At 43.3% G+C, this 27,079-nt stretch overlaps 2 protein-coding genes across 4 annotated transcripts in view; one reads left to right on the top strand and one right to left on the bottom strand.

Moving 5' to 3' along the window:
- The window catches only part of COL19A1 (collagen type XIX alpha 1 chain), a 2,198,704-nt gene that overhangs the window by 613,388 nt on the left and 1,558,237 nt on the right, over positions 1-27,079 (bottom strand). The gene's annotated exons all lie outside the window — the stretch shown is intronic.
- Positions 4,823-6,777, top strand: LOC146817328 (uncharacterized). 2 transcript variants are annotated; one of them, XM_085610908.1, is made up of 2 exons: positions 4,823-5,368; positions 6,196-6,777. In XM_085610908.1, exons 1-2 carry the CDS (start codon positions 4,823-4,825, stop codon positions 6,658-6,660), a joined length of 1,011 nt encoding a protein of 336 aa, XP_085467034.1. In that variant the 3' UTR covers positions 6,661-6,777. The 2 variants fall into 2 exon arrangements, with proteins under 2 accessions (XP_085467034.1, XP_085467033.1); XM_085610907.1 differs by having other exon boundaries at positions 5,485-6,777.

Below are 27,079 nucleotides of genomic sequence, written 5' to 3'. Positions count from 1 at the left end.
TTGCACCTGAGCCCATTCCCCGGCGTACTTTTTAGCTAGGACCTTAGGCACAGTGTGCGCAAAGGATGGGAGGATTACCTCCTCCCCTCTAGGAGCATCTAAAACGAAAGCCGGGGGCCAATCTGCCTCCGCCAATAGAATATCATAGGTAGTGGTCAGATTATCCCAAAACACCCCTTGAATTGTACGTTGTATGTCACCTTCTATATGAAGGACAATATTATATAGTCTGTCAGGGGGAGACACCCGAGTGTCAGCAGTTTCAATATTCACGAATATATCAGTTGCTGTCGCCACCAGATATGGACGCAGTGCTTGTCGCACTACTGTAACTTTCGCCGCACTGTCTAGCAGCGTTAGCGCCCATGTCAGGTTCTGAAGCTGCGTCCGTACCATCTGAGGCATACCTCGCTGTCAGTGCAGCAACTTTCTTCTTCTGAAACGGGGGTCGTTGACGTGCAGAGTCCTCTTGCTTGCCTTTTCCGTCAGTCTGTCAGGATTGCTCATGTGCTTGCGGTGCACCCCGACTTTTGCCAGCGCCTCCGCCACCGGACTGTGAAGCCGATGTTTCCTGTGAAGAATGAGGAGGGCGTTGTTCAGAAACCTGAAATCGATCAGGTGACTTAATAGTAGCACGATCGTGCAGATCATAAGTGCGTTCACTACTTGACTGTACTGGAGAGGCAGGACGAGACCCCTGTTTCTGTTGCTGTTTCTCCTGTTTTTTCGCCCGCCAACTTTGTTTTGGAAAATTAGGGCATTCGTCCTTACCAGACGAGTTTGCCTTTGTCTGCTGTACTGAATCAGGATTTTTCACAGTTGGCTTAACACCTAAGGCGCTACGACCAACTTGTTTATAGGCGTTAGCAATAATTTTCGCGAATTCCCTCGGCTTGTCGTCTTCGTTCACTGCGTCTAATTTATTAAGCACCTGGAACTGCATAGCATCTCCTTTGAGATTGCCCAGTATCATGGTAGCAACCACATCAAAGACCCCGACAAGCCGCATACCCAATTCAACAGCAGCCTCCGCACCATGATTCTCCTGAACACGTTTTATAACGGAGGGCAGTACCGACAGAGACGGAGTGCCAAAGCACTTCGAGTATGTCGCTGCAAAGACCTTGCCCCAGTTCTCGCAATCGGCCATATCCGGGACTAAGTCTTTCGGCAAAGTACTGGTAAGGATCCTGTGCTTCTCCACAGGAGTCGTATGCGGATAAACCGCTTCTAACTGGTCAAATTTCTCAGCAAGCCAATAAGGGAAATCATCCCTATTTTGGGGTCGCTTGCCGACAACTGAATTAACCATAACGGGACTAATCACCACCGTGTGGTGATCCGTCTGATGCCCCGCAACAGCAGTAGCGACCACCTGCATGTTGCGTGACACGTACTGCACCAAAGCCCTATGCACTGTAATAAGGGCTGTGTGAAGCACACGCAACTCAGCCACCGATACTTGTAGATAGCGGGGATGAGGCGTAAATCCAGCTTGTACCGGCCATGTGGCCCCTGCAATCGACAAAGGGCCCATTCTCGCCGGTACAACCGCATGGGGAAGGGCGCCATTAAACCAAATGCTATGCTGCCAGGCAGGAATAGGAATTTCCTGAGTCCTATAAGGCGTATAGTTGGCTGGTAGCTGAGTGGCAGTATAGTTGTGGAACGTATCATCGTCCTCACTCACCGCCGGCAAAGTAACCCAAGAGTAGAACAACTCAAACGGAAACAACGCATCGGCACTTACCACAAAAATCACAGCCATACCATCGTCTGGCATCCCATACTGCGCCAAGTGACGTTTCAAGGGTGCCCGGCTATGAACCGGAATATCGACCGCCATTAGGACAAAAACAGTAAATCTACAGTATATCAGTAGCACTAGGGTTCAAATTAAATAACCTTTTTAATGATCAAGCTTGAAGGAACCTATTTAGTCTAAACACAGGTAGGTTAAACCGTCACTCCCGTTATCCGGAAACCAGAGTGAGGGTGTTGTGGACTAATACAAGCACTACTAAGGCGTCTCAAATCAATTGACCAAACGTTAGGTGCGCCATGTTGCAGGGATTCTGCTTATGCGCAGAACTATGCGCAGGAACCCAGGCCCTCAGTGAATTGCGGTGTACCAAAAACCCACCTCAGAACCCAGAACCCCGTATCTGGCCAGCATCAGTGTCCCATTCGTTATCCGAGGTTTAACTCGGCGGTCCCAATGTATAGACAACCCAGAACAAGCGACTTAGTATATTTCTCAGGAATGGTGGGAATCAGAAATACCTTTTCGTAATTATTCTCGTACCAGTCCACAACAGAATAAACAGAGACACAGTAAAATTTTAAAGAGTTTATTTTATAAACCTTGTGTCCTAAGATGCAGCAGTTTGGCTAACATTAGCAGACAAACGATTAAAATCAAAACCATCAGCATAGTTACAATACCATAGAAAATGAAAGGAGTAATCATACTAAAATGACAGTGGATCTAAGCCACCTTCCTTTCTCTAACACACTAATAGTATTATTAGACTAATAGAAGGTCTCTAAGCTTGAAGGGGGAACCCCATACCGTAAAGATCAGCTCAGAGAGTTCACATCGCAGGATCAGCTATGCTCTGCTCCTAGGAATGCTCTTCTTCCGAATGTAATGAAAACATGTAACACTGCAATATTAAAAGCACTCGACTTTCAGGTATTTGCAGCTGCGTGCGTGTTATGGCTAAACTAGTGGGCCGATCAACCTGAACTCAACAACATGCACCATCTAGCGACCCAGACTGTTTCTTTACACGGTGTACAGACCAAGGTCGCTGCTCACTGTTTGGGATGTTAACAACAGACAGTTCTCATGTGAAGCAAAGTCGAGTAAGCATTTCTCAATTTAATAACATGTGACTACAGTGTCGCGTGCAAAAGCAGCAAAAGCGGCAAGATGGCTTTCTAACATCTAACGCGGTTGTGCTAACTTAGCATTGTACATATGTAGATAACGATCTTCACTACAGAATCTCAAGTTTGGTGCTTAACATTTTTTAATTTAAAACTCTCTTTAATGGTAATGTTGGATTTTAAATCAGAATTCTGAAAATGGCACTTTTAGAAAGTTGAAATTGTATTGTCTCAAACATTTGGTGACTGCAGCCTGTATCCTGGATCATCATGACTAGGTGTAGCTGGTGAATGGTCTTTGGGTATAGCTCCCAGTCAGTGAGGCAAGGGGGGAATAGGAGTTGGCAGGACCCTGCCTTGATAAAGGGTGGAGCTGTTACCTACCACACTTGCATATCACAAAGGCTCTGCCTGAGCATTCTCACCAAACTAGTCTTTTGTGGCCAAAGACAAGCTCGGGCAAGGGCACGTAAGGCAGGAAATTCCAAACACCACTGGGAGTGGAACCTCATAGAATCTTCTCTTACATCAAAGATGACACCAAGGTTAAATAGTGGACACTCAGACTCAAATCATTGGTACACCTCTGGACCTGTAGAATACTCAGAAGGACTGTTGTGCTACTCTGCAAAAAGGACCACTACTATGTTGGCCTGCTGCCTTGCTGCCTGAGTCAAAAAGACTGGAGCTGCATCTTGAACCCAAGACCACCTGAGTGACTCCAAGGGCTAGATGGCTGGCCTCCTGGTCAGAGCCCAGGTAGAGAAAAGGCTTGAATGATCTTGAACCCCACACCTGCACTCTGTCTGTTGTGGGTCCTGCCACCCCCCAAGAAATGTCACCCCATTCCTGGATCCTTGGAAGTGGGCCTGAAGGTACTCTGCCAGCCCAGCTGTGGTCCTGTGAGCAGAACCGATGCAGCACAACACTTCTCACAGCTGCATTGGAACTGCTGGTGTGCAAAGCATATTGATGTAGAACCTCGCACCACAACCCGCAGCTTTCTCGGAACTGCCACTGCGTGATGCTTCCTCGACGCAGGCCATTGCATCGCAAGCCCCACGTCAACGGCATGGTTAAGGTACTTTCTTCAGCGTTGCCTATCTAGGTCCCTGTATCCTTTCCAAGCTCCATCGCAGCTGGCCTGAACGTGAGACTTTGTTCCGGTCCAGCCTGACCAAATAACCACAGTTGGCACTTTGTGCTTTTAGGCACTATTTTTACTTAAATCTTTAAAATTTCATATCTCCAGTTCCATTGATTGGAATTTTGTCATGTCGGTGTCAATTAATTTATTACATTTTAGTCTATTTTCTCTCAATTGGTGTGGTATTTTTAAAAATATTTTTTGTTTTCACTTTATTACTGTTTGAAGTGCGGCATAAATACTCTACACACTGCCTCTAAATTAAGCCTGACTACTTTTATGATAAGCAGTAGTATAGGTTGTATACTACTCATCACCATGTATTTCCGCTAATTGGATGTGACAGGTGGCCACGCCCCTTTGACCACGCCCCTTTGGTCCGTGTGTCTATATTGGACGCGTTCCAAGTCTGCTTTTAATCGGGGTTTTAATCGGTCCTTATAACGTATTGATAAGATTATAGCATTTTATTGTTTTATAGGTCGTTATTTTGTGAATCAAGGCTTATAAAATGATACGGCGATGAAATAAAAAAAAAAAATAAAAAAAAAAAGCGTATAAAACGATAAGTTAGGATTTGTGAATCAAGGCTTATAAAATGATACGGCGATGAAATCATAAAGCGTATAAAACGATAAGTTAGGAATTGTGAATCAAGGCTTATAAAATGATACGGCGATGAAATCAAAAACGTATGAATCGACCACGCATGCAGGAGGGTTGCTAAGAAGTGGGGGTAGTGTGAAATACGAGTCTACAAACATACCGCGGGGCGTGTCTAGTATGTTCACAGAGGATATAAGCCAGCATTCCGAGGACCGTGTGTTAAGAAACCCCCGCTTTTTGCCGACAAAGAAAAGCTCGAGCTTTAAGACAACTTTGAGAATGTCTTGCTCTAGCGTGGAAGCGGGACCCCTTGGAGAAACTATAACAGCGATGCTGAAGGAAGCGGCAAATGCTGCAGACGACGCTGCAGAACTCGACGATAGTGATAAGGAAAATTGCGCGCCAACAACGCCTGCGGGTACTACGTCGGAGATGTCGTCGGCGATGCTGAATAAAAAGCCCGAGACAGACGTCGAGGCATCGGCTATGCCGAATATAAAGCCCGAGACCGGAGCCTGCGAAGAGGCGGTTGGTGGCGTTGCTAAAATGGCGAGCAATACCTCCGATGCTACAGACGGCGGTGGAAGAGCGGAACCAAGTGAAGATGACGAGGGTATTGACCTGCAAGAGCCTGAACCCGAGGACTCCAGCGACTGTACAGAGATGGATTCCGGAGAAGAATCTGTAAACGAAACAGAAAAGTGCGAAGTTGGAAAACGAAAAGTAAGTACGAACCGCAATTTTTCGGCAAATCCTCTGGGGTGTTTAAGAGTGTGATGATGAGGCGTGTAGTTGTGAGGAAGGCTGAGGTCGAAAAACCCCTTTTTTCTTTTTATCAGCAAAAGAGAGGAGGAGGAGCCCCAGGCGACAAAACCGCTAGCACGACTATGGAAGTCACACAGCCATCGCTACGTTTTTCATGTCTCTGCTGCTCAAGACAGAAAAAACTTGCCGTAACGCATAAAAACTGCAGCTGTAAGCGCTTAGACGCAATTGTACAATTTTGTCGTGGTGAAAGTTGGAGCACGGATCGATATCGCGGACTTTTGACAGCGATAGCCGCGATCATAAAATTGTGCTTAAAGGCGGGGTGGTACGACGAATGCGAAGGTTGTAAAATTGACGACCCGAGTCAGTTGCATCACGACTGTCTCACGACGGGTGATGAATATGAAGACAGTTTGATACGGAAACTATGTTACAAGCTGGACCCCTATAAGATTATGGCGACGTTGGGGGCGGTCTATGGCTTGAAAGAAATGTCAGTACCCGAAGATTGTAGTAAGATGATTGCGAATGTTTTAAAGTATATTAAGAGAGTACAGTCCCCATCAGAGCATGTGAAAAGTATGTATGAAGCGGGTGATGAAGACATACGCTTGATAATGAAACAGCATTTGAGAAGGAAGAATTACCGTAGATATTTTAAGATCAAGTATCTTTACAGGAGTTTAAAACCGAGGAACATGACATTTCTTAATGTAGAGTAAATGAAAACATGATGATCTTCGCGATTGCTACTATTATGTATGTGTGTTTTTCCGTTGCAGGAAAGTGTGTTTCGACACATGGTTGAGATCGGCGTGCGACCGAGCGTTAGATGCCTGGAAGACGCTTTTTATTTTCTGATCAGAGCAAAGATGGCGTACCCCAAACCAGTGTTTCGCCCGACCGCGCTATGTCGTAACAAGCGATGTGAAATCATCGAAGAGCTTGAAAAAGAACTGGGTCAGAAACCTAGAGGCTTTTACGACGTTGAAAAGAGCAAAATCTTCTTGGGCGCTGACGACGTGCTCGAAGATTGCATCGACAATTATATCAGGCGGACATTTTGCACCCTAGGAACTACTCTGAATAAGAAACAGTTTTTCAATTTCATGAATACAATATCTGATTTGTTTTGTCGAGCCTTCTTGAAGGGGCGTGGGGAGGATGTAAGAAGACTGGTACCGTTCATAGCTAGCAAAATCCAAATATTGATTCTACGTCACGAGTTTTTGAGAGCATTGTGTTAAATATCTATGTTTTTATCGTTATTATCGTTTATAGCGCTGTACATTCCTATATTACCAGTTTAAATCATACACTGTTTAATTCGTGTGTTATTAAATAATCTACTATTGTAAAATAAACCGGCTTCTAGTTCTGATTATTTGATAAAGAAAAATAATAAAACAAAAGTGAATTAATAGAATAGGGGGGCGGGAGTAGGGGTTGCGGTATTTTAGTTCAAGAAGCGCTACGATGCAGAAGCTTTTCAAAAGAGTTTATTACAACCCCTCGAAAGTTGGTAGTTTTGGCGGTGTAGAAGCCTTGTACAAGGAGAGCAAAATCCACAACGACGGTGTTAAAAGAACACAGGTACGCGACTGGTTATCGGGCGAAGATGCCTACACGCTACATAAGGGGTCGAGAAAGCGCTTTCAAAGACGGCGTGTGATAGTCAGCGGCTTAAATCATCAATGGCAAGCGGACCTTCTAGACGTCCGTGAACATGCCGCGGTTAATGATGGTGTAAAATTTATATTAACGGTGATAGACGTACTGTCAAAGTATGCATTCGCCGTTGGCCTGAAGGAAAAATCGGGGAGCTCGGTCACAAAAGCCTTTGATTACATTTTCAGCAGCGGGAGAATTCCTAAAAAGTTACAAACAGATAGAGGAAAAGAGTTTGAAAACAAGACGCTAAAAGCTCTGCTGAACAAGTATGGTGTAAAACATTTTGTTACAAACAACGAAGTGAAGGCGGCGATTGTAGAAAGATTCAACAGAACTCTCAAGGCACGAATTTGGCGGTATTTTACAGCGTACAACACATTTCGTTATATAGATCGTTTACAAGATTTTATTGAAAGTTACAATCATAGCTATCATAGAACCATTAAGACGTCCCCTGTAGAAGTATCCCCGCAAAATGAGTTGAAAATTTGGAGAACTGTGTACGGGTCCGTGTTCACCAACAACCCTGTTTCAAAAAACACTCTCAAAAAAGGTGATCATGTTAGGGTATCTAGATGCAAGGGGGTATTTCAAAAGGGGTATGAGCAGACTTTTACAGATGAGATCTTTGTGATAGACAAGATTTCCAAGCATTCAGGCGTTACAGTTTTTAACTTAAAAGACTATGCTGGGGAGGAGGTCGAAGGGTGTTTTTACAAAGAAGAGCTGCAAAAAATAAAACAGGATCAAGATCGTGTGTACCGTATTGAGAACGTTTTGGCAAAGAAGGGGCACGGGGCACAAAGACAGTGCCTAGTTAAATGGCGGGGATGGCCTGATAAATTTAATAGTTGGGTCTCTGAGAGTGAATTAAAGGATATACAAAGTCTACAACAGCGGATATAGGCATTTAGGTACCGCGGAAGCGCCATGGAGGTCGGACCTTTTTATCTGACGCTCCCGAGTAACGCGTCTTTGGACACTTTCCCTAATAACAAAATTTCAAATTTTACGGTGAAACTAGCAAAACCTATTCATCTACAAGGAGATTGGGAGGTGGCCCTAACAGAAATTCAGTACCCGCACACGTGGGACACTTTTGAAACAGAGGATGTTAGATTTACGGTGGTACGCAAGAAGGAAAGCGCCCACGAACTTTCTTTCCCGCCGGGGCACTATGACAACATACGAGACATTGTAGAAGTAATGAATAAATCCATTGGTAACATATCGGAACTTGTTGACCTTAGATTAACGTATGAACCACGACTTCGAAAAGTGCAGTTGAGGAATGCTCAAGACTATGGTATTTTGGTGCGTGAAAAACTGGGGAGAGTGTTGGGGCTGACGCCTAACGTTCACCACTCTTCATCAGCGGGGAAAGCCTACACGGATGTACACGGCGGATTTTATATGATGTTTGTATACTGCGACGTGATAGAGCATCAGAGAGTGGGGGATAGCTACGTGCCTCTCCTCCGGTGCGTGGAAATCACAGGCAAGAATAATAGCATGATAAACATCATTTACACCAAAAGAGATTATGTACCGATCAGCAAAAAACATTTTCACACAATAACTTTGGAACTGAAGGACGATTTGAACACTAATATAAGATTTAAAGTGGGTAAAGTCATAGCGAAGCTTCATTTCAGGCCGCGACGTGGTGAAGTGTACTAGAATAATGATTTTACCTGAAAATTACGGCGACGCGTCGCTCTATAGGGATTACTATAGAGCACAAGCCGGCTCAGGCCTCCCGGGGTTCCACGGGGCACCTATTATGTACGGGGCGGGTGTTGGCGGTATATTCAGAAGCCTTTTCAGAAAAGCAGTACCGCTTTTAAGAAGAGGGTTCCAGTTGGTAAAACCGCACGTGAAAACCGCTGCAGCAAATATTGCCCGAGACGTCGCAGGGCACGTTTCGGGGGCGGTGATGAAAAAGTTTACCAAAACGGGTCAAGAAGGCTCAGGTTTAATCTATCTCGAAAGAGGAAGGAAGAGAAAAAGGGGTGTATCACTAAGGGGGCCGCCCGCGTTCCTTCAAAGCGTTGTGAAGCGCCGGCGACCGGCTCAAAAGAGTTCGCTTAAGACCCGGAGAAGACACGGAAAAAAACGAGTCTCTAAGGGCAACATATTTTAAATCGGACCATGGCCTCCGTCCCTTGCGGTTCCCAGGAATGCACAAAGTCAGAGTTGGACCTATTCCAAGTACCACCAACGCAAACCAGCATTGAAAGTTCTCTATATGTCGAAGTACCGCCACTTTCAGCCCTGTCAGACACAGCCCCCTTAGAGTTCTTCATAGCTCGGTCGGATGACTACCTGGACCTTTCAGCTACCCTGATTTATCTGTCGTGCAAAATTACTAACGCAGACGGATCCGATTTGGACGCCGCAGCCCGAGTGGCGTTTTCTCCATACCCCATAGCCTCACTTTTTAACCAACTGGATGTGAGCCTCGGCGACCGGCTCATCAGCCAGTCAAACAACACGTATCCATACAGGGCTTATCTCGAAACGGTACTTAATTATGGGGACCCCACTTTAAAACGCCAACTTTCTGCAGGTCTCTTCTACAGAGACACCGCTGGAGAGCACGAGGACACGACTTTAAACGGTGCTAACGCGGGATTTAAGAGCAGAGCTAGCTTTACAGCCCGAAGTCGTAAAGTGGAACTGATTGGGCAATTACACTGCGATTTATTTTTCCAAGACAAATTAATGCTTAACGGTCTAGATGTGAAGATTAAACTGATTCGAAATAAAGACACTTTTTGCTTAATGAGCGGCGACGCAGAAAATTACAAAGTGCATATCTTAGCGGCGTCACTATTTGTGAAACGTGTCAAAGTGAGCCCGGTGGTGCGTTTAGCTCACGCCGAGACTCTGTTAACCAGTAATGCCAAGTACCCCATCGAAAGAGTGGAGCTCAAAGTGTTCAGCATCCCAGCCGGTGCGCTACTATCGAATACTGAGAATATTTTTTTCGGATTTTTGCCAAGAACTGTAATAGTAGCGCTGGTCGATAACGCAGCATTTAGCGGTGAATATGGCAGAAACCCCTTTAATTTCAAGCATTATAATATATCTCACAGCAGCCTCTCCGTAGACGGCCAAGCTATACCGGCAAAACCATACACGCCGTCATTTGGAACTGGGGGTGTGGCTAGAGAATATTTGGGTGTGCTGCAAGTTGCTGGGAAGTACGCATCAGACCGACCCTTCTTTGTGGATCGTGTAGAGTATTCGAAAGGCTATTCTATGCTGGCTTTCGATCTATGCCCTGACAACGACGTGGGTGGCGGCCATTTTTCGATACAAAAATCAGGCAATGTACGTCTGGAGCTCCGTTTTAGCGCCGCTCTACCGTCTACTATAAACCTTCTGATTTACGCTGTCTTTCAGAATGTTATACAGATTAACCATAGGCGAGAGGTGCTAATCGACTATATGTGATGAATACGTGGCAACTGGAACGTTTTCTCGCCAAAGACGAGACGGCAAAACATTCATTTTTAGGTGTATTCGCAGCTGACACTCTACCAATGTATCTGGGTAATCGCCAGCGACCGCTTCATTTAATAGTCAATACAGACGGTAAAGATCAAAGGGGTCGACACTGGTTAGCAATATTTCTAACAGAAAAGGACTCTGAGTTTTTTGACTCCTATGGCGTGCCACCAAACAGTTATCTGTACCCCAATACCATATGGCAATTTTTAAAAAGAAACACTTCAGGCCTAATAACATTTCATGAAAACCAGATTCAGGATGATGTATCATTTACCTGCGGGGCACATTGTTTGTTTTATTTATTTCATAGATGCCGTGGTGTAGACTTTGAAAGCATTTTAAAAATGTATTCAGCTGATTTGAAGGCAAATGATGCTCTAGTAACAAGGTTTGTGTTGAGGCAATTACGCAGATTGAAAAGAGGCCGTGTAAATAACAGACCGATGCAAAATTGTATTTCATTCACTGATAATATACATGTTTACAGTGTTTATGATAACTAGCAGACATCCACAAGGTCTATTTTACGCTCTCATTGGACTTTTAAAATCATATTTGTACCGAACATTTTTACTCTGTGATATAAAATGTATCTAAATAAATTGCATGAAAAAAGCCCTTAACTTTACGTGTCGGTCTGACTTTTTTCAGCACCTAGCTGCCACGTTAATGCACCGCTGTTTATATTCATCCTGAAATGCTTAGACAGGCTATTGTCCGCATATGGTGCCTAGTGTGCTGTCGAGGTTTGCAAAAAATATGGATAAAATAAGGGGGGCCTAACTTTACGTGGCGGTCTGACTTTTTTCAGCACCTTGCTGCCACGTTAATGCACAGCTGTTTATATTCAACCTGAAATGCTTAGTGGATTATACCGTTTAATTCTCGACACACGAAGACATACGTGGTATTGTGAGTTGTGGCGGGAAACTGTCGGGTTTTGGGTATAAAAACGTGAGGTCTGCAAGAACATTCAGGCTGGAGCTCTCAGGAAAGCTACGACGCTCCAACCAACGGCGCTGGTGACACCTTCATTCTCCCACCACATCGGGCGCTTGAAAAGCTGAAGCCCCTGAAAGATTTCACCACCTGATGACTGAGCACCGTTTCCATTTATGAACATGTCTGAGGACCAAGAATTGTTGGTAAGAAGATTGTTTTATGTTTTTTATATAATCCTCTAGCTCTTTTTGAAGTTGCGCTTCTATTAGCGTCATCTCTCAAAGGTTAAATGCTTTTTTATCAGGGATGTAAGCTTTTTTTCCGGCTCAGACTGTCACACTAAGACGAATTAGACCGAAGTCCCGGGCAATGTTCTAACATGTGGTTCTAATTAAGTCTTTCGCTCCTCTGTCAAAAGGTTTTAAGCAATAGATAAAATTAGGTGAAACTCGGGGTGTTTTGAATTAACTGTAACTGCTAGTCAGGAACCGTGAAAGATGCATAAAAAAACAAAAAGTGTGTGTGTGTGTGTGTGTGTGTTTGCGTTTTTTTTTTTTTTTTTTTGCCGGACCCCGTCTGAAATGCTCTAGCATGTGGTTCTAATTCAGTTTTTCACGTCGTCGTCAAAAGACTTTTAGTACTGTTACAGCAGCTGGCATTTTAAGCAATAGGAAATATGACATGACTCTCGGTGTGTTTAGATTTTGCACATGCTCTTACCTCAAAGACTATCTGCTCATTGATCCGTGTTTTTAAGTCAAGGACTAGTCCGCCTCCTTGCTTTACAGATCATGATTTAATAACGCCCGAGGTCTTAAATAATGTCACTATATAGCCTGGGGCCAGCGAGCCGGGGTTGAGCTGCGGCTTGAAAAGCAGCTAATTTGACAACTAAGGTCTGGGTCTATTTCTGCGGTCGTGTGTGTGTGTGTGTGTGTGTGTGTGTGTGTGTGTGTACTTTTGTTTGCATGAGCTTGTAAATACGTATAGCGGTGCTTTCAAGTAATTTAATTTAAACCGATATAGGAAATGTGTTACAGCTGTTTGCATTTTTGTCTTCGCAGGAAGTGGCCGAGGCGGCAGACGCACTTTTATTCGACACTGCGCTCGTGTATCCGCTTTAGAGAAGGCGTCATTGCCATGTCTAGCAAGCAAATCTTGGTGAACCCGGGTCAGGCCAATGAGTATGCCTATGTTGACTTCATCGACCCCTTTCAGTACATCACTTTAGCTTCAGTCTGCTTGGCGATGTTCAGATTTTGTTTTTTAAAACCTTACACATTAGCGTTGCTACCTCGTGATAATTATCACAGACAGCAAAAGAGATTCTCAACACCCGCTATTCAATGGTTGATGTATTTGGAATACAGTGAAAAAATCACCATCCGTCACGCTTTGAGGGGCGGGGAGCTTAAAATTGGGTCCTATTTTTTAGATGGTTATGCCAATATTGACGGGGTCCCTACTGCCTTTGAATTTAATGGTTGCTTTTTTCACGGCTGTCCAATTTGTTACGCCGGAAACGATTTTAACAAGATGACCGGTTGTACATATGGTCAGTTGCTTAACCGCACAACTATTAAACAGGAGTTTTTAAAAAGACGCGGCTTCAACGTCAGAAGTATTTGGGAACACGCGTGGCGTGAGCAGTTAACATGTAATCTAGATCTGCAGACTTTTATCAAGGATCGTGACTTACCCGAGCCCTTGAAACCGCGTGATTCTCTCTACGGAGGACGAACCAACGCCGTTACTCTTTATCGAAAGGCCTCTGGTGATGAAAAGATTTTTTACTATGATTTTACCAGCTTATACCCCTTTGTTAACAAGACAAAAGTCTACCCTGTGGGACATCCTAAGATCCTTTATAAAGATTTTGGAGCCCCTCAAATGTATTTCGGTCTAATCAGATGTAGAATTCGTCCGCCTAGAGGACTTTTTTTCCCGGTGCTTCCTTACAGATTCGAGGGAAAACTATTATTTACCCTGTGCCGCTCCTGCACAGAAGCCAGACAGACCTTCCGGTGTGATCACTCTGATGACGAACGTGCTCTGACCGGCACCTGGTGCACTGTAGAAGTGAATGTAGCTCTGAAAAAAGGCTATGTGATAGATCGCATTTATGAGATATGGCATTTTGAAAATGTTTCTAGTGATCTGTTTACCGACTACATCAACTTGCACCTTAGAGACAAGCAAGAAGCTTCGGGTTACCCCCAGTGGTGTAGTGATAATGCCGAGAAACAGAAGTACCGGAGGGAATATTTTCAGAAAGAGGGTATTCGATTGCGCTCTAATAAAATCCACGTGAACCCCACTAAAAGACAGATTGCTAAACTGTTTCTCAACTCTCTATGGGGAAAACTGGGGCAGAGAGAAGACCGCTCAGAAACTACTCTAGTGACAGAGCCGGATGAATTTGATCAGTACTTTTTTACTTCCTACTGCGAGGTGTCATCTTGCGAGTTCATAGATGATGATACCGCTTGTGTGTGTTGGCGGTATACCAAAGAACATTACCCGCCTTCATGCAACGCTAACATATTTATTGCCAGTTTCACCACCGCTTATGCTAGATTGGAGTTGTACAAGCTCCTGGAGTTGCTTCAAGACCGCTGTCTTTACCACGACACAGACTCTGTGATTTTTGTGAGCAAAAAGGGCGATGTTAACCCTCCGGTGGGTGACTATCTGGGGGAACTCACTAGCGAACCACCTCCCGATGAACACATCACAGAGTTTGTTTCAGCCGGCCCCAAAACCTACGGTTACCGCTTATCAGGCGGTAAAATCTGCTTGAAGGTGAAGGGGATCACCCTCAATGTTCAGAACCGCGAAAAAGTAAATTTTCAAAACTTAAAAGAGCTGGTCACTCAATATGCCAAGCACGCCGAAAGAGGTGAATGTGTTCCAGAAGATGAAAGCTTAGTAGTGCAGCACCCCTGCATTGTGAGAATTAAAAAACGTTGGGATATTGAGACACGCCCGCTTCGCAAAACGTTGAGGGTTGTATATGATAAGCGCGTTCTTAAAGAGGACTATAAAACCCTGCCCTACGGCTTTTAAGAGTTATGCAGCCTCTGTGTAAACACGGGGCTAGCGAGAAAAAGGACTTTCCGCTTTTGGTGTGTATAGTTTATTAGAGGTTGTTTAAAGTATGGATATTAGATTGCAACATCCGTTCTCATGCATCCTCGCAGGTCCTTCCAATTCTGGTAAAAGTTACTTTGTAAAAAAACTTTTGGAAAATGCGCATCAAATGCTGACCCAGCCACCCACCAACGTAGTGTGGGCCTATTCCTGTTGGCAGCGGCTCTATCAAGAACTCGCGCTAAAGCTTCCACACCTCAAATTTGTCGAGGGGCTCCCCGCCGCCTTAAATGATGACATTTTATTTCCACCCTCTAGTGTTAATATGTTAATTGTAGATGATCTAATGGCCTCTGCTTGTGACAGCGGTGAAATTGAAAAAGCTTTTACTCAGTATGTTCACCATCGTAATCTTAGCATTTTATACATTGTGCAAAACGTCTTCTGCCAAGGTAAGAGCTCACGAACCATCGCTCTGAACACCAAGTACATGGTGCTTTTCAAAAACCCCCGAGACAAGCTTCAAATAACGACTCTAGCCAGACAGATGTACCCGGGTCGCTCTAGTTTCTTTCTAGAAGCCTTTGAGGACGCCACTCAGAGCCCCTATGGGTATCTTTTTGTAGATTTAAACGCCGGCACGCCGGAGGATTACAGATTAAGGACCGGGCTTTTCCCACCGGATCTTCCTGTTGCTTATACTCTAAAAAAGTCCTACCCGGCTATAAAAAGAAGATAAATAAAAAGCAGCGCTCCAGTTTAGAGCTCCAACACACTCATGACCATGTCCAGCCGGATAGCGCGCAATCTAGCTCTTTTAAGACTGTTGGTTTCATCATCCCCACAACAAAGGAAAGCTCTTCTATGCTCCGCGTCTGACGATTTAGTAGCAGCGATATCGGAGATAGCCCTAAATACCTTGAAGGGCAATGTCCCTTTGAGTCCTCAACAGATCCGAGTGCTTAAAAAGAAAAGTAATCTTGTTAAAAAACTGAGCAATAAGAGGATCTCTATTAAAACAAAAAAAAGTCTTGTCAAGCAGTCTGGGGGCTTCATAGGATCGCTGCTAGGCATTGCTATCCCGCTTCTCTCGGGCCTGCTGCGCCGCCGGTGATGGCTCACATTGAAAAAATGTATCTCGTTCCTAAACATCAGCTAGACAGAATGCGGAGTCCCCCAAGCGCCGATACCGACATTAGAAAATCAGCCACGGATCTGTTGGACGCTGAGATGCGCGAAATTCTTCATCGTAGTGATTTACCGGTGCACGAGAAAGCTAAGCTTTATACCGCTATCCTTCAAAAGTATCTGAACTTTGTCCATCATGGTAAAATGGAAAAAGAGGGCCTGACTTTATTCATGCCTGAAAGTCAAGAGCCACCCGTTTCACCGGTCAGAGAGCCAGAATCACACGCCTTTAATCTAGTTAATGAAATCCTTGACAACGTTAACCCCCGGCACAAAAAGAAAGCAGAATTACTTCTTAATAAAATTCATCAAAATAAAGACATCGCTTTCTGGAATGATAAGGGGGAACTTCTTTATAAAGGTAATGTTATACGTGGTTCAAACCTGCATGATTTGATCAGAGGCGCCACCCAAACACACTCTTTTGCAAATAATAAAGCGCCTGTCGGTTGGGATGCCTTCATGCAGAGCCTAGCAGAACTGAACATTCCGACATCGGTGCTAGGAAATGGTGGTCATCGTATCCACTTAGAAGATTTAAAGAACAACGCCGTTGCACCATTTGTTATCCCTTCTCCCCCCGCATCACCATTTTCACTGACCCCTCGAAGAGCACCGACGCTTGCCCTCCGTGATACCGCTGACAATGCTCACGAACCCGTAACAACACACGGCCAAGCACTCCCGCCAAAAAAAAGAAAACACTTCGCGAGATTGCCATGGTTGTCTGTTTAGCACCCGTGACTTATAATAGAGACCTATGCTTTTTACTGGGTAACTAAATATTTTTTTATGTAAATACCTCATCTGTATCACAACATATAGTTTTTGTATAATTTTATGCCCGGTGGCCATACTGCGTATTACTGGTTGATGTTAATACGCTATGGTTTCTTGATTTTTATGTACATCATTTTGTTTTCAGTGTTGATACTGTGATTTATATGCCAAGGTGCATAATGTATTTGCTAACTACGGCTACCTCATTATTCAACTATAAGCTTAAATATGTGAATTCTATATTTATATATGTATTATCGCTATCCGTGATTATTATAAGTTAACAACGATAAGCTGTGATTCCTCTTTTAAAAAATTTATGTAACTTCCGCATATTTGATGTCTGCTGTTGATACTGTGATTCATATGTCTTGGTTTATAATGTATTTGAGAACTACCGCTACCTCACTATTCAACTATAAGCTTGACTATGTGTTTTCTATACTTTACAAATGTTTTATAGCTATCTGTGATTATTACCGGGTACCAAAAATATGCTGTGATTCCTTTTTTTAATGTAACTTCCGCAGATTTTATGTGTGCTGTTGATACTGTGATTTATATGCAATGGTGCATATTATATTTGATAACTACCTCTACCTCATTATTCAACTATAAGCTTGATTTTCTTTTTTTTTTTTCTATTGTCACTAAATGCTGTCAGTATATGTAATTCCATATAATGAAACTGTAATTACATAAAATGTGATTTTCTGTTATGTAAAAAATGGTTTCAATTAAATTGTAAATATTGACCCAAAATAAAACTTCTCCGAGCTTTCATTTTACATTTAATAAAAGCAATTTGTTCTAAAACGCGTTATTATTCTTTTCAATAATGTGATGATGGGAAATGTATAAAATATCATTTTAATTCGTAGCTGCACCCCATATATCCGATTACTGAGCCCCCATAAACACGCCTAAAGCAAGACATGCCCGGGCATGCCTGGTCGATTTATACGTACTGAGTCCCCCATAAACATGCCTAAAGCAAGACATGCCCGGGCATGCCTGGTTGTTTTACACGCTTTATGATTTCATCGCCGTATCATTTTATAAGCCTTGATTCACAAATCCTAACTTATCGTTTTATACGCTTTTTGATTTCATCGCCGTATCATTTTATAAGCCATGATTCACAAAATAACGACCTATAAAACAATAAAATGCTATAATCTTATCAATACGTTATAAGGACCGATTAAAACCCCGATTAAAATCAGACTTGGAACGCGTCCAATATAGACACACGGACCAAAGGGGCGTGGCAACACGGACCGAAGGGGCGTGGCCACCTGTCACATCCAATTAGCGGAAATACATGGTGATGAGTAGTATACAACCTATACTACTATAAGCTACGAAAGGGTGAAGCACAGATTAGTTTGTGATTTGCTTGTGTTTCACCCTGACAGAGATTGTAGTTGCTGCCTGAGTAGGGTTTCACCCCCTGAACAAGGAACGTAACTTCCTACAAAACTTGAAGCTGTTTAATAGTCTAATATATTTTTATTTGAAAGTGTAAACTGTTGTGCATTGTCACTCCATTTCAGCTCCCGCTTTTTAGTGAGACTTATACCCACTTTCAGAATGTTGATTTCGTTTGTAGATAATGTATTTTCCCATTCACTCATCACTTTAGTAGACGTTATTGGGATAAAACACATATCTAAAATATATTTGGCAGCCAATAATGTACTGTGCAGACATCAAACACTGAACGAAGTAAGGCCTAGAGAAAATAACATAAATCATTTGTTGAAGGGGTTTATTTTGAAAAGTGATGTAAATCTATCAACATCTGGGACTCCAACACATCAATGTGAAAATCACTGCTCGCCCTGCTCTCTTTCAGACATTTAGACTTAAGAGCGCCCTCCGACTGCATTACCAATATTATCACTTCTCTGCTCTGCTCCTTCTCACGCAGTTTTATCGCAGTTCTATACTCTTGTGACATTGGCAATGATTTTTCTTTAGCAATGAGCTCGATATTGGCTCCATTAACTACACATACTGCTTTACTGCATTACCTGTTGACACAAAATGCTATTGACAATGAGAGTTTTACCAGTTATAATAACTTTGACTGTTTGTCTGTTTTTTTGGGACTGTTTTAGTGTGTTTTACAGCCATGGTTTGGAGGCAGATCGCTTGCTATAAAGTTAAACATAAACATTGTGGTAGGGAAGCAGACACACTTTCAATTTATCTTAGTTTCCCTCCAGTTCATGCACACACGCAGCATGAAAATTAACTATCGTTAATATCTCTCCGGTCTGGGAATTTTTTCTCAGGAAAAGCGTGTCTATGGCGTGGGGAATTGGTATCACAGTATCACCTAACATAGAAACTTTGCATTCATAATTGATGAGATAGGCACACCCAAGATTCTGCCTCTTCCATGTGCCAAGTTGACATTTGTTCTCCTCCTCCTGACATCAAGCCAAAATAGTTCACATTTTTCATCTATGGGTCTTGTGTCATAATATCAGCTATGGTTAAGTCAGCAGAGTGATCAAAAGAGAATAACTATTCGTAATCAATCCTAAAATGTTTTGTATTCTTGTTAAGATCATTTATTTATTTTCTAAGACCTTGTCTCAGTACGAGCCTGCTAAGATAACTCAGTAAGTTAACTGCCCTCTAAGATCAGTCTGACACATAGGCACCACTACACTGCAACGCCAAATCAATATGTCCACCTCCATGACTACTTTTTTGGCACCTTCCATGGCATTTACAACGACCTTTGCCTCCTTCTCCTGCGTGGTCTCTCGCCAAGCACCGATACAATCAACCATCAAGCCCACTACCTATATTCTACCAGCACTGACACGATTTGAGAAAATTGAACTGTACTGGTTACCACGTCTTTCATTCAGCATCATCTCGCCCAGCTAGGCTCTTCCATTTTTCAGAAGCTACTGGCAACAAGTGAAGTACCCCAAGGATCTAGCTTCTACCTTTTGGTCTCCTACCCACATACGGAGCCTCTCCACGTGTTCCAGGACATCACAGAATCAAGATCACCCATAGGAGAACATACAACATATTTCAAAATATCCGCTAGTAAGGGTTTTGATCAGCTTAATGGCGGACATATTCTTGTCCATGCCTCGAAACAGAATTGCCTACTTCAGATGGAACTGCACCACACTGCACTGAAAAAGCCCACATTCATAAATAGCTCTTTGAAATTAAGCTGGAATGGTTTAGTTCCCAAGCTCCGATAACCACAAAATCTTGTAATTTTGATTCTGTTTAACTAGCTTTATACATCTAGGGGAGCAAACAGTTGTTAGTGACTGAGCAGTTTTCAAGAGCCATCCCAACCAGCAAGACTTCCACCTTTGCTTATGGCAGTCATAAAACTTTGGAAGATGAGACTACATCTCACAGCCCACAATATGTGGTTACTGCAGCATTTGCTAATGTTTTTGGGCATCCTTGGATTTTAAAGCACTGCTGGGATGGAAGAATACTCTGCATGGTAAAGGATATGCACCGCTGCCCTGAGTCCCCAAACTGTACTGATGTCTGGATCCTTGAAGCTGATTTTTGTTGTCATAGGCAAACACAGATTATGAGTGCGTGTTGTGACATAGGCCTGTCTCTCAGATTGCGGTCTTGTTAGACTTGGATGGGCACCCAAAGCAGCACCATCATAGTGGTCGAAGGCTACTGCCTTTATCAGGAGTTCAGCAGCATGAGCACAGAGGTGTCAGCATACCGTGTGGCCATCAGTAGGAGTAAACAGGTCCTTCTTAACCTGTGTCACTGGAGTGAGGTCTACAGGCTCACTCAGTTAAAGTTCTGCCGCTGTGTGCTTAGCTCACCCTTGGTCTACATACATTTGGTGTGTGCTGCTGTGCAGTGCATGTTGGACTATCTGAATTGGGTGAATGTGTTCCAGGGAAGGGTACAATACAGGTATAATACAGTAGAGTGCAGTGAGTGCATGCTGAATGTATGTGCTGGATGTATATGCTCCTATTATTGGTATAATACATGGAAGATGTAGTGCTGTGTAGACTGAGCATGTTAAATGTATGTGCTCGATGTATGTGTGCCTATGAGTGGCACACTACTTGAAGGATAAAGTGCTGAGCAGTGTGTCCAGGATGTATATATGCACTGTATTTATGGGTGCCGGTGAATGGTACATTACATGGCGGGCACTGGGTTCCATTTTGGGAGACCCTGGCCTCCATGGTGAAACATGAAGAGGAGGTAGAGGAATCTCTCTAGACATATTTGTTCATTGCTGCATTCCTGTAAGCTGGGATGTGATACACACTGGGGAGGGAAGACCAGGCCTACCCTGTACACTTCAAATGGTGCTCTTTGATTCGGTGAGAGGTCACAAGGAAGGGGCATAGGCACAACTGAGGAAGTAGATGGGACTGATAAAAGAATCACAAGGAGTAGGACTGAGGCCCGAGGCTAACCTTTTAATACACATATCACTGTGATTGACATCCAGATGTGAAATCTAGTCACTCCCATAGACTGTGTTTTGGGGCTATGAGCTTTGAAATCCCTCCTGCTGTGACAGACTGCTTTCATGAGGAAGAGGGGGAAGAGGAGTTGGCACTCAAAATAAACAAACACCCAACATAAGCTTCAGAGACCAAGTGTCTGCGTTGTTATTTTCTCCTTCCATTTCCCTTTCTGCCAGGTTTTACTTGCCACATGTTGTTCAACCCATCTCTGTGAACTCTTCTTTTGCGGGTTTCCAAACAATCCCCTTATCTGTAAATCAAACTAGAAATATTTGGTGGTACAGGGCAAGCGAAACTGAAAAATATAAAATCCACATTAAAGCAAATGAAAAGCCTATGGTTGGTTGATTTGTGTTGCAGAATGATTGAATTGAAGTTAGAGCAACTCTGTCCTTATCTGCTATTCAGTCATATTGCTTGAGGGGTTTTAGATCCCTTGCTCATAATTTTGAAATTAAGTATTTTCAGTAATTTTGGGGGGTTTTATAATGAGGTAATTTGGCAACCTGCCAAAGCAAAGAATCGTTGTGCACATCCTCTATCTTGCAGTGGACTATGGGCACAATAGTGTGACCATTGGGCACATTTCATACCCAACTCTTGTATGGTCTCCACTGAGCATGACCTTCAGTAAGTGCAAAAGGCTCACGGTGTAAAGCCTAATCGTACAGAGGGTCTTCGACTCCATCCACATTTCCAGAGAACTCACTATGCATGGCTTACCCATGTACAATAAGACTGGGTAAAGGAAAACTCCTTTGACCAACCTCTGCACCCATCCACAGACTTCCCAATCCAGCTGTTTATAGCCTTAGGCCCTAAGCAATAGGATCTCGGGGAAGGATTCAACCTTCTGCCAGGTCCTGCTCTTTGACGACTGGACTTCAATCAGGCCTTGCACCCAGACCATTGTCCAGAAAACCCTGTATACAAATCCCAAACCAAGGCAAACCTCATGGCGAGGAATTGGAGCCGCTTCAACATCAACGACTTTTGTAACCAGCTCGCCGCCACGGCTCCTTCTGAACAGACCTTGATCGACAAACACGAAGAAAACATCCACTCGTGGTTAGTGGCTGCCAGTGATAGTCATGCCCCTTTCAGGAAAGGCAATACAGTCAGACACCACGATGGCCACCGTTGGTTTTCTGAATATCTAAAACTCAAAAAACATGCCCTACGCGGCGCTGAACGGGACTGGAGACGAAATTACTCCCCAGTAAGGCAACTTATTTTTCTAACAAAATATTGAGCTCCACTAACAAATGTAAAGACATTTTTGCAATTTTTGCTGAGCTCTCTAATCCGGATAGAGTCTTGGCAAAACTCGCCCCTACCCAAGCACTCTGTGACTCACTTAACACCTTTTTCATTGAAAAAATCATCACCATCAAGTCCAGCATACCCTCTAACTCCTCCCCAAAGCTCAGCCAACTTTTCTCAGGAACTCTCACTCCCTGGAGCATTTCCACACTATTGGCAGAGAAGTCTTTTCAAACCTACTATCAAAGGTCAAATGTGGCTCTCCGGCGGATTGTTGCCCTCCGCACATCTTAAGGGAAGCTTTCCTCTTATGCCCCAGCCCTCCTCTCTCACTCCTGAACAACTCTCTCACTCAGGGGGCAGTCCCCAATGCATTCAAAGACACAGAAATAGTTCCTGTATTGAAGAAACTTGGGGCAGACCCCCTAGCCCTTATGAACTATCGCTCTATTTCCCTGCTTCTTTGATTGCCCATGGTCTTGGAAGCCAACATTGCAAATTGCCTCTGTTCTTTAATCAAACAGTCCCATTTTCTTGATCCTCATCAGGCCGGCTTCAGACCCTCCCATTTTACAGAGGTTGTAATTTTGACGGTTCTAGATGAACTCAGGAAAGGGGCAGACAAGGGCACCACGCAGGCCCTGGTGCTGCTTGATATCTCTGCAGCATTCAACATGGTCGACCATGAACTCTTGGTGGACCGTGCTAGTAATGCAGGGATACAGGGCCAGGCTCTTAAGTGGCTCACGTCCTTCCTAGGTGATCACACTCAAGCTGTTCGCCTTACCCAATTCTCTTCCTCTAAAGTTGAATTGACATGTGGGGTTCCGCAGGGCTCCTCCCTGTCACCGCACCATTTTAATCTGTACCTGTATCCTCTTGTTCAGTTCCTTGTTGAAAGGAAGGTATGCACTTTTAACTATGCTGACGATCATCAACTGGTCTTTGACATTGACAAGTCAGTCACCTTCATCACCAATTTTCAAACGACCAAGCGACACATCAGCAGCTGGATGAACAGTAACCACTTAAAGTTATACCCAGAAAAAACTGAAGTGATCCTAATTGGTGGGTCCTCAAATCCCTGGAACTCCAACTTTTGGCCGACTGAGGTGGGAAATCCAACCCTACCATCTAGATTCACTAAAAGCCTTGGCATCACAATCGACTGTGATCTGTCTCTGAAATCCCAGATTGGGACCGTGGTCTCTACTTGCTTCTTTCAGCTCCGAAAAATCAGAAAGATCAGCAGATTTCTCGCTACTGAAGCTCTAACCCAAGTAATTTTAGCCCTAGTCATCTTGCATATTGACTACACCAGCTCTCTCTACTTTGGTATACCAGCTTATCAATCTAAAAGACTTCAACTGGTGCAAAACCAGGCTGCCAGAATAATCTATTGCCATCCAAGATGGCAGCATGTCACCCCTCTTATGAAAAAGCTACATTGGCTCCTGATAGTCGAACGCAGTGCATTCAAGTTGGGATGCCTCACTTTCAAAGCGCTCCATGGCAACTACCCAGTGTTTGTTTCCACCCGGTTTCAGAGATACACCCCCACGCTGGACATTAGGTCTTCGCATCTGAAACTCCCAGCCACTCTGTCCTTTAAAAGCAAAAAAATTCGGGGGGACTAATATTTGCGGAGCTGGCCCCTCAATTTTGGAACTCTCTTCCTCAGAACATTAGATCTATGACATCATACCCTCAATTCAGGAAACTCTTGAAAACCTGGCTCTTTTGCCAGGCGTTTGAATGAATCTCTCAGCGGCAGAACTCCTTCAACCCCAGCGCCATGAAACCGTTTGGTGTATGCGCAGTTTACAAGTATCTCTAACATAACATGACATTTGCAGTGGAGTCTGGGTACAGGGTGTGGCTTTGCACTAGTGTACATGCCCTTACAGGTAGAAGGCTCTGTGGGTCTAGGTCCTTTGCCTAGTCTCCATACACATTAAACTGTGAGCTTACTTTTTATTCTTTTGAATTTGCAGATCTTATATTGGACCAGCAGATCCGAAAAAATGCACAGCATCCATGGCTTTTTTTGTGTGATATATTCCTTGATGGGCTCCTTAACTGCATTAACTATTGATCTCGATCTTGTTTTTTTGTCTAAATTCCCTGATTCATATTGCACTTCTTGGTTCTTTCTATTGTATGATGTTTTACTCTGCATATTCTAGGCATCGTTGATACCCCCTACTCTTTAACTTGAGTGTTTTCCCACAGGTTGTGACTTCACTTACTTGCATTATGTTTGTACCCTTACTGGCGGCAACTTAGTACAGCACTCTGATATCCCTGTGGGTCTTGTTTGCGCTTTATAAAACTTTTCAAATAAATAAATGGCATCTTATTGTTTTTGAGGAAGGTCTGACTGCCTTTACTGAAAGGAAGGCCTTTCCATCTCTTTGGGACCTGAAAATGTTCTCCAAGTCACTTATATCCACTTTCAAATTATTTGTACCAAATGAACTGCAGATGTACCCAAACATCTTATGAATATTAAACTGGGGCCCTAGTGTCCATAGGTCCTTCGGCGGATATGGAGCTCAATCCTTCAAAAATTCACTTTTTACCATTTGTTGGGCAGTATCGGTCACTCTGCTACCTCTTTTGTGGGATGACCCATTGCTCCTTTTGTGTCCCCCACTTTGTTTTGTTTGCCATGGGATCTGAAAATATTTCTGTTTCGAAATGGTGGCCACAACAAACATTTTCAGACATAAACTATGAATCAGATTATCTACAGGGAGATATTTGATAAGATGCCCTTGATGCAGCAATGTCTGAAGGAAAACAACATATCCCTAATACATTTAGAATAATTATTTTTAGAACAGTTCACATTTGGGTTGAGCTCCATCCCAGATACATGACTAATCTGTCAATCAATGGTGAGGGTGGAAATAAGATAGACCATCTAAGGCCAACCAACACTTTTTTGGGATACACATATCTTAAACAACAAACATGGTTTATTTTGTGAAAGGTTTTATCTCTATGTTGCATTTGATGTAGTTCACTTCAGTAGTTTTTGTCTGTAACAGAGAACAAAATACCCATGGGACTTAATAACAAAACTTAGTAACAATAGTTTTCCACATTACCTGCCCCCTCTAAATTTTCACGGCCTTGACAGATCTGCACAAAATTGACCAAATCAAAAGATGAACGTCAACCTGAAAAAGCAGGACTCCATTAAAGCCTTAAGGACTGCATACAAATCCTTAATGATATATTTATTCATATAGGATAGGTTGCCATCATGAATAAGCTAAACTAATGAAAATTATATGTAGATCTAAACTGACCTCTGTGGCATTTGTGCAATGATTCTTAGATCTACAGGACAAATATGATATAGCTAAATATGTCTACATAGTCTATATATAAAAAATGCAAGCTACTGCATGCTGTCATCTGAAGAGAGAGAGCGAGGAAGCCATAAAGATGAGTTAAGTTCTTGCCACTGACATCTGCTCATACCTGCAGGCCAATAATTTGAATCCTATGAAAGTAGTCTCAGCTTTTCATCCTTTACAATTTCAATAAATGGAGTACTATCAAATTGGTTAATTTAAAATCAGCAGGTTTACATCGCTTTGAAATGGCAAAGCTATGATGTGAGCAGGGCCGGACAGGCCATAGCAGGCATGAGGCGTTTGCTCAGGAGGCTGAAAAGGTGGGGGGCTGGATTTAGAGCGGTGTGGACAGTTTTCTTACTTGGGCCGGTTTTGCAGCGATGCAGCAAATGGTGGCCCTCAGCATCAAAAATAAAGGTCCTGGTGGTCAGTTTTGTTACGCAGCAGTGCTTTACGCTTGCCCCTACCCCTGCCCGGGAGGGAGGGTTGGGGCCGGTCTGACAAAATTGTCAGTGCTGCTTTGGGTTCCCAGTTCAGCCCTGGGTATCACATAAATGGATGAATAAAAATAAGTACTGATTATGGATTCAATGTTGTGTAGTACTGCGTATTGTGTATTACACTAAAGAAGTAGGGAACAATAGGCCATATGTACAGAATTTAGGGACTGGGATTTCCTTATTGCTATTCTTTGCAAATCACAATTTGGAAATCGCAATTCCTAATGTACAAAAATGTACAAATTGGAAATAGCGATTTCTAATGAGGTTGCAATAGGCCTATCCCATTAATAATAATGATTTAGGTCGCAATTTGCAACCCGTTGGGAATTGCAGCCATCACAGAAATGGTGGCCTGCTGGGGTCATATGATCACCATGTCTGTGATTGCTTTTTAATAAAGCAAACTTTCTATTTTTGAAATGCAGCTCATTATGCGTAAAGGAAAACCAGGATACATTTAAAAAATCAAAAAGAATTGCTTAAGTTTCATTTTATAAGCATAGGCAGTGGTGGTGCACTAAAAAATATTTGTTTCAACATTCACATGGGGGATGGGGTCCTGCTGGGACCCATTCCCATTTGTGAATGGCTACCACCACCCGTGAGGTGTTAGTAAAAGCTGAATGTTTTGCAACCGTAATTAGGTCGCAAATCATTCATACAGAGCACTGAAGTTCAGTATATGGAAGGGATGGCTTAAACACGCCCTTACCAAATACCGAAACGCTAAAAAAAAAAAAAAAAAGATTCAGTTACATGTTATTGAATCGTAATTTGTGCTCTGTACATATGGAAAAGCATTTTTGGGGTCGGTAATGGACCACAAAAATGCTTATG

This window comes from Triturus cristatus, chromosome 6, assembly GCF_964204655.1.
Source record: "Triturus cristatus chromosome 6, aTriCri1.1, whole genome shotgun sequence".
Taxonomy (NCBI): domain Eukaryota; kingdom Metazoa; phylum Chordata; class Amphibia; order Caudata; family Salamandridae; genus Triturus; species Triturus cristatus.
This window is presented reverse-complemented; position numbering and strand designations above follow the sequence as displayed.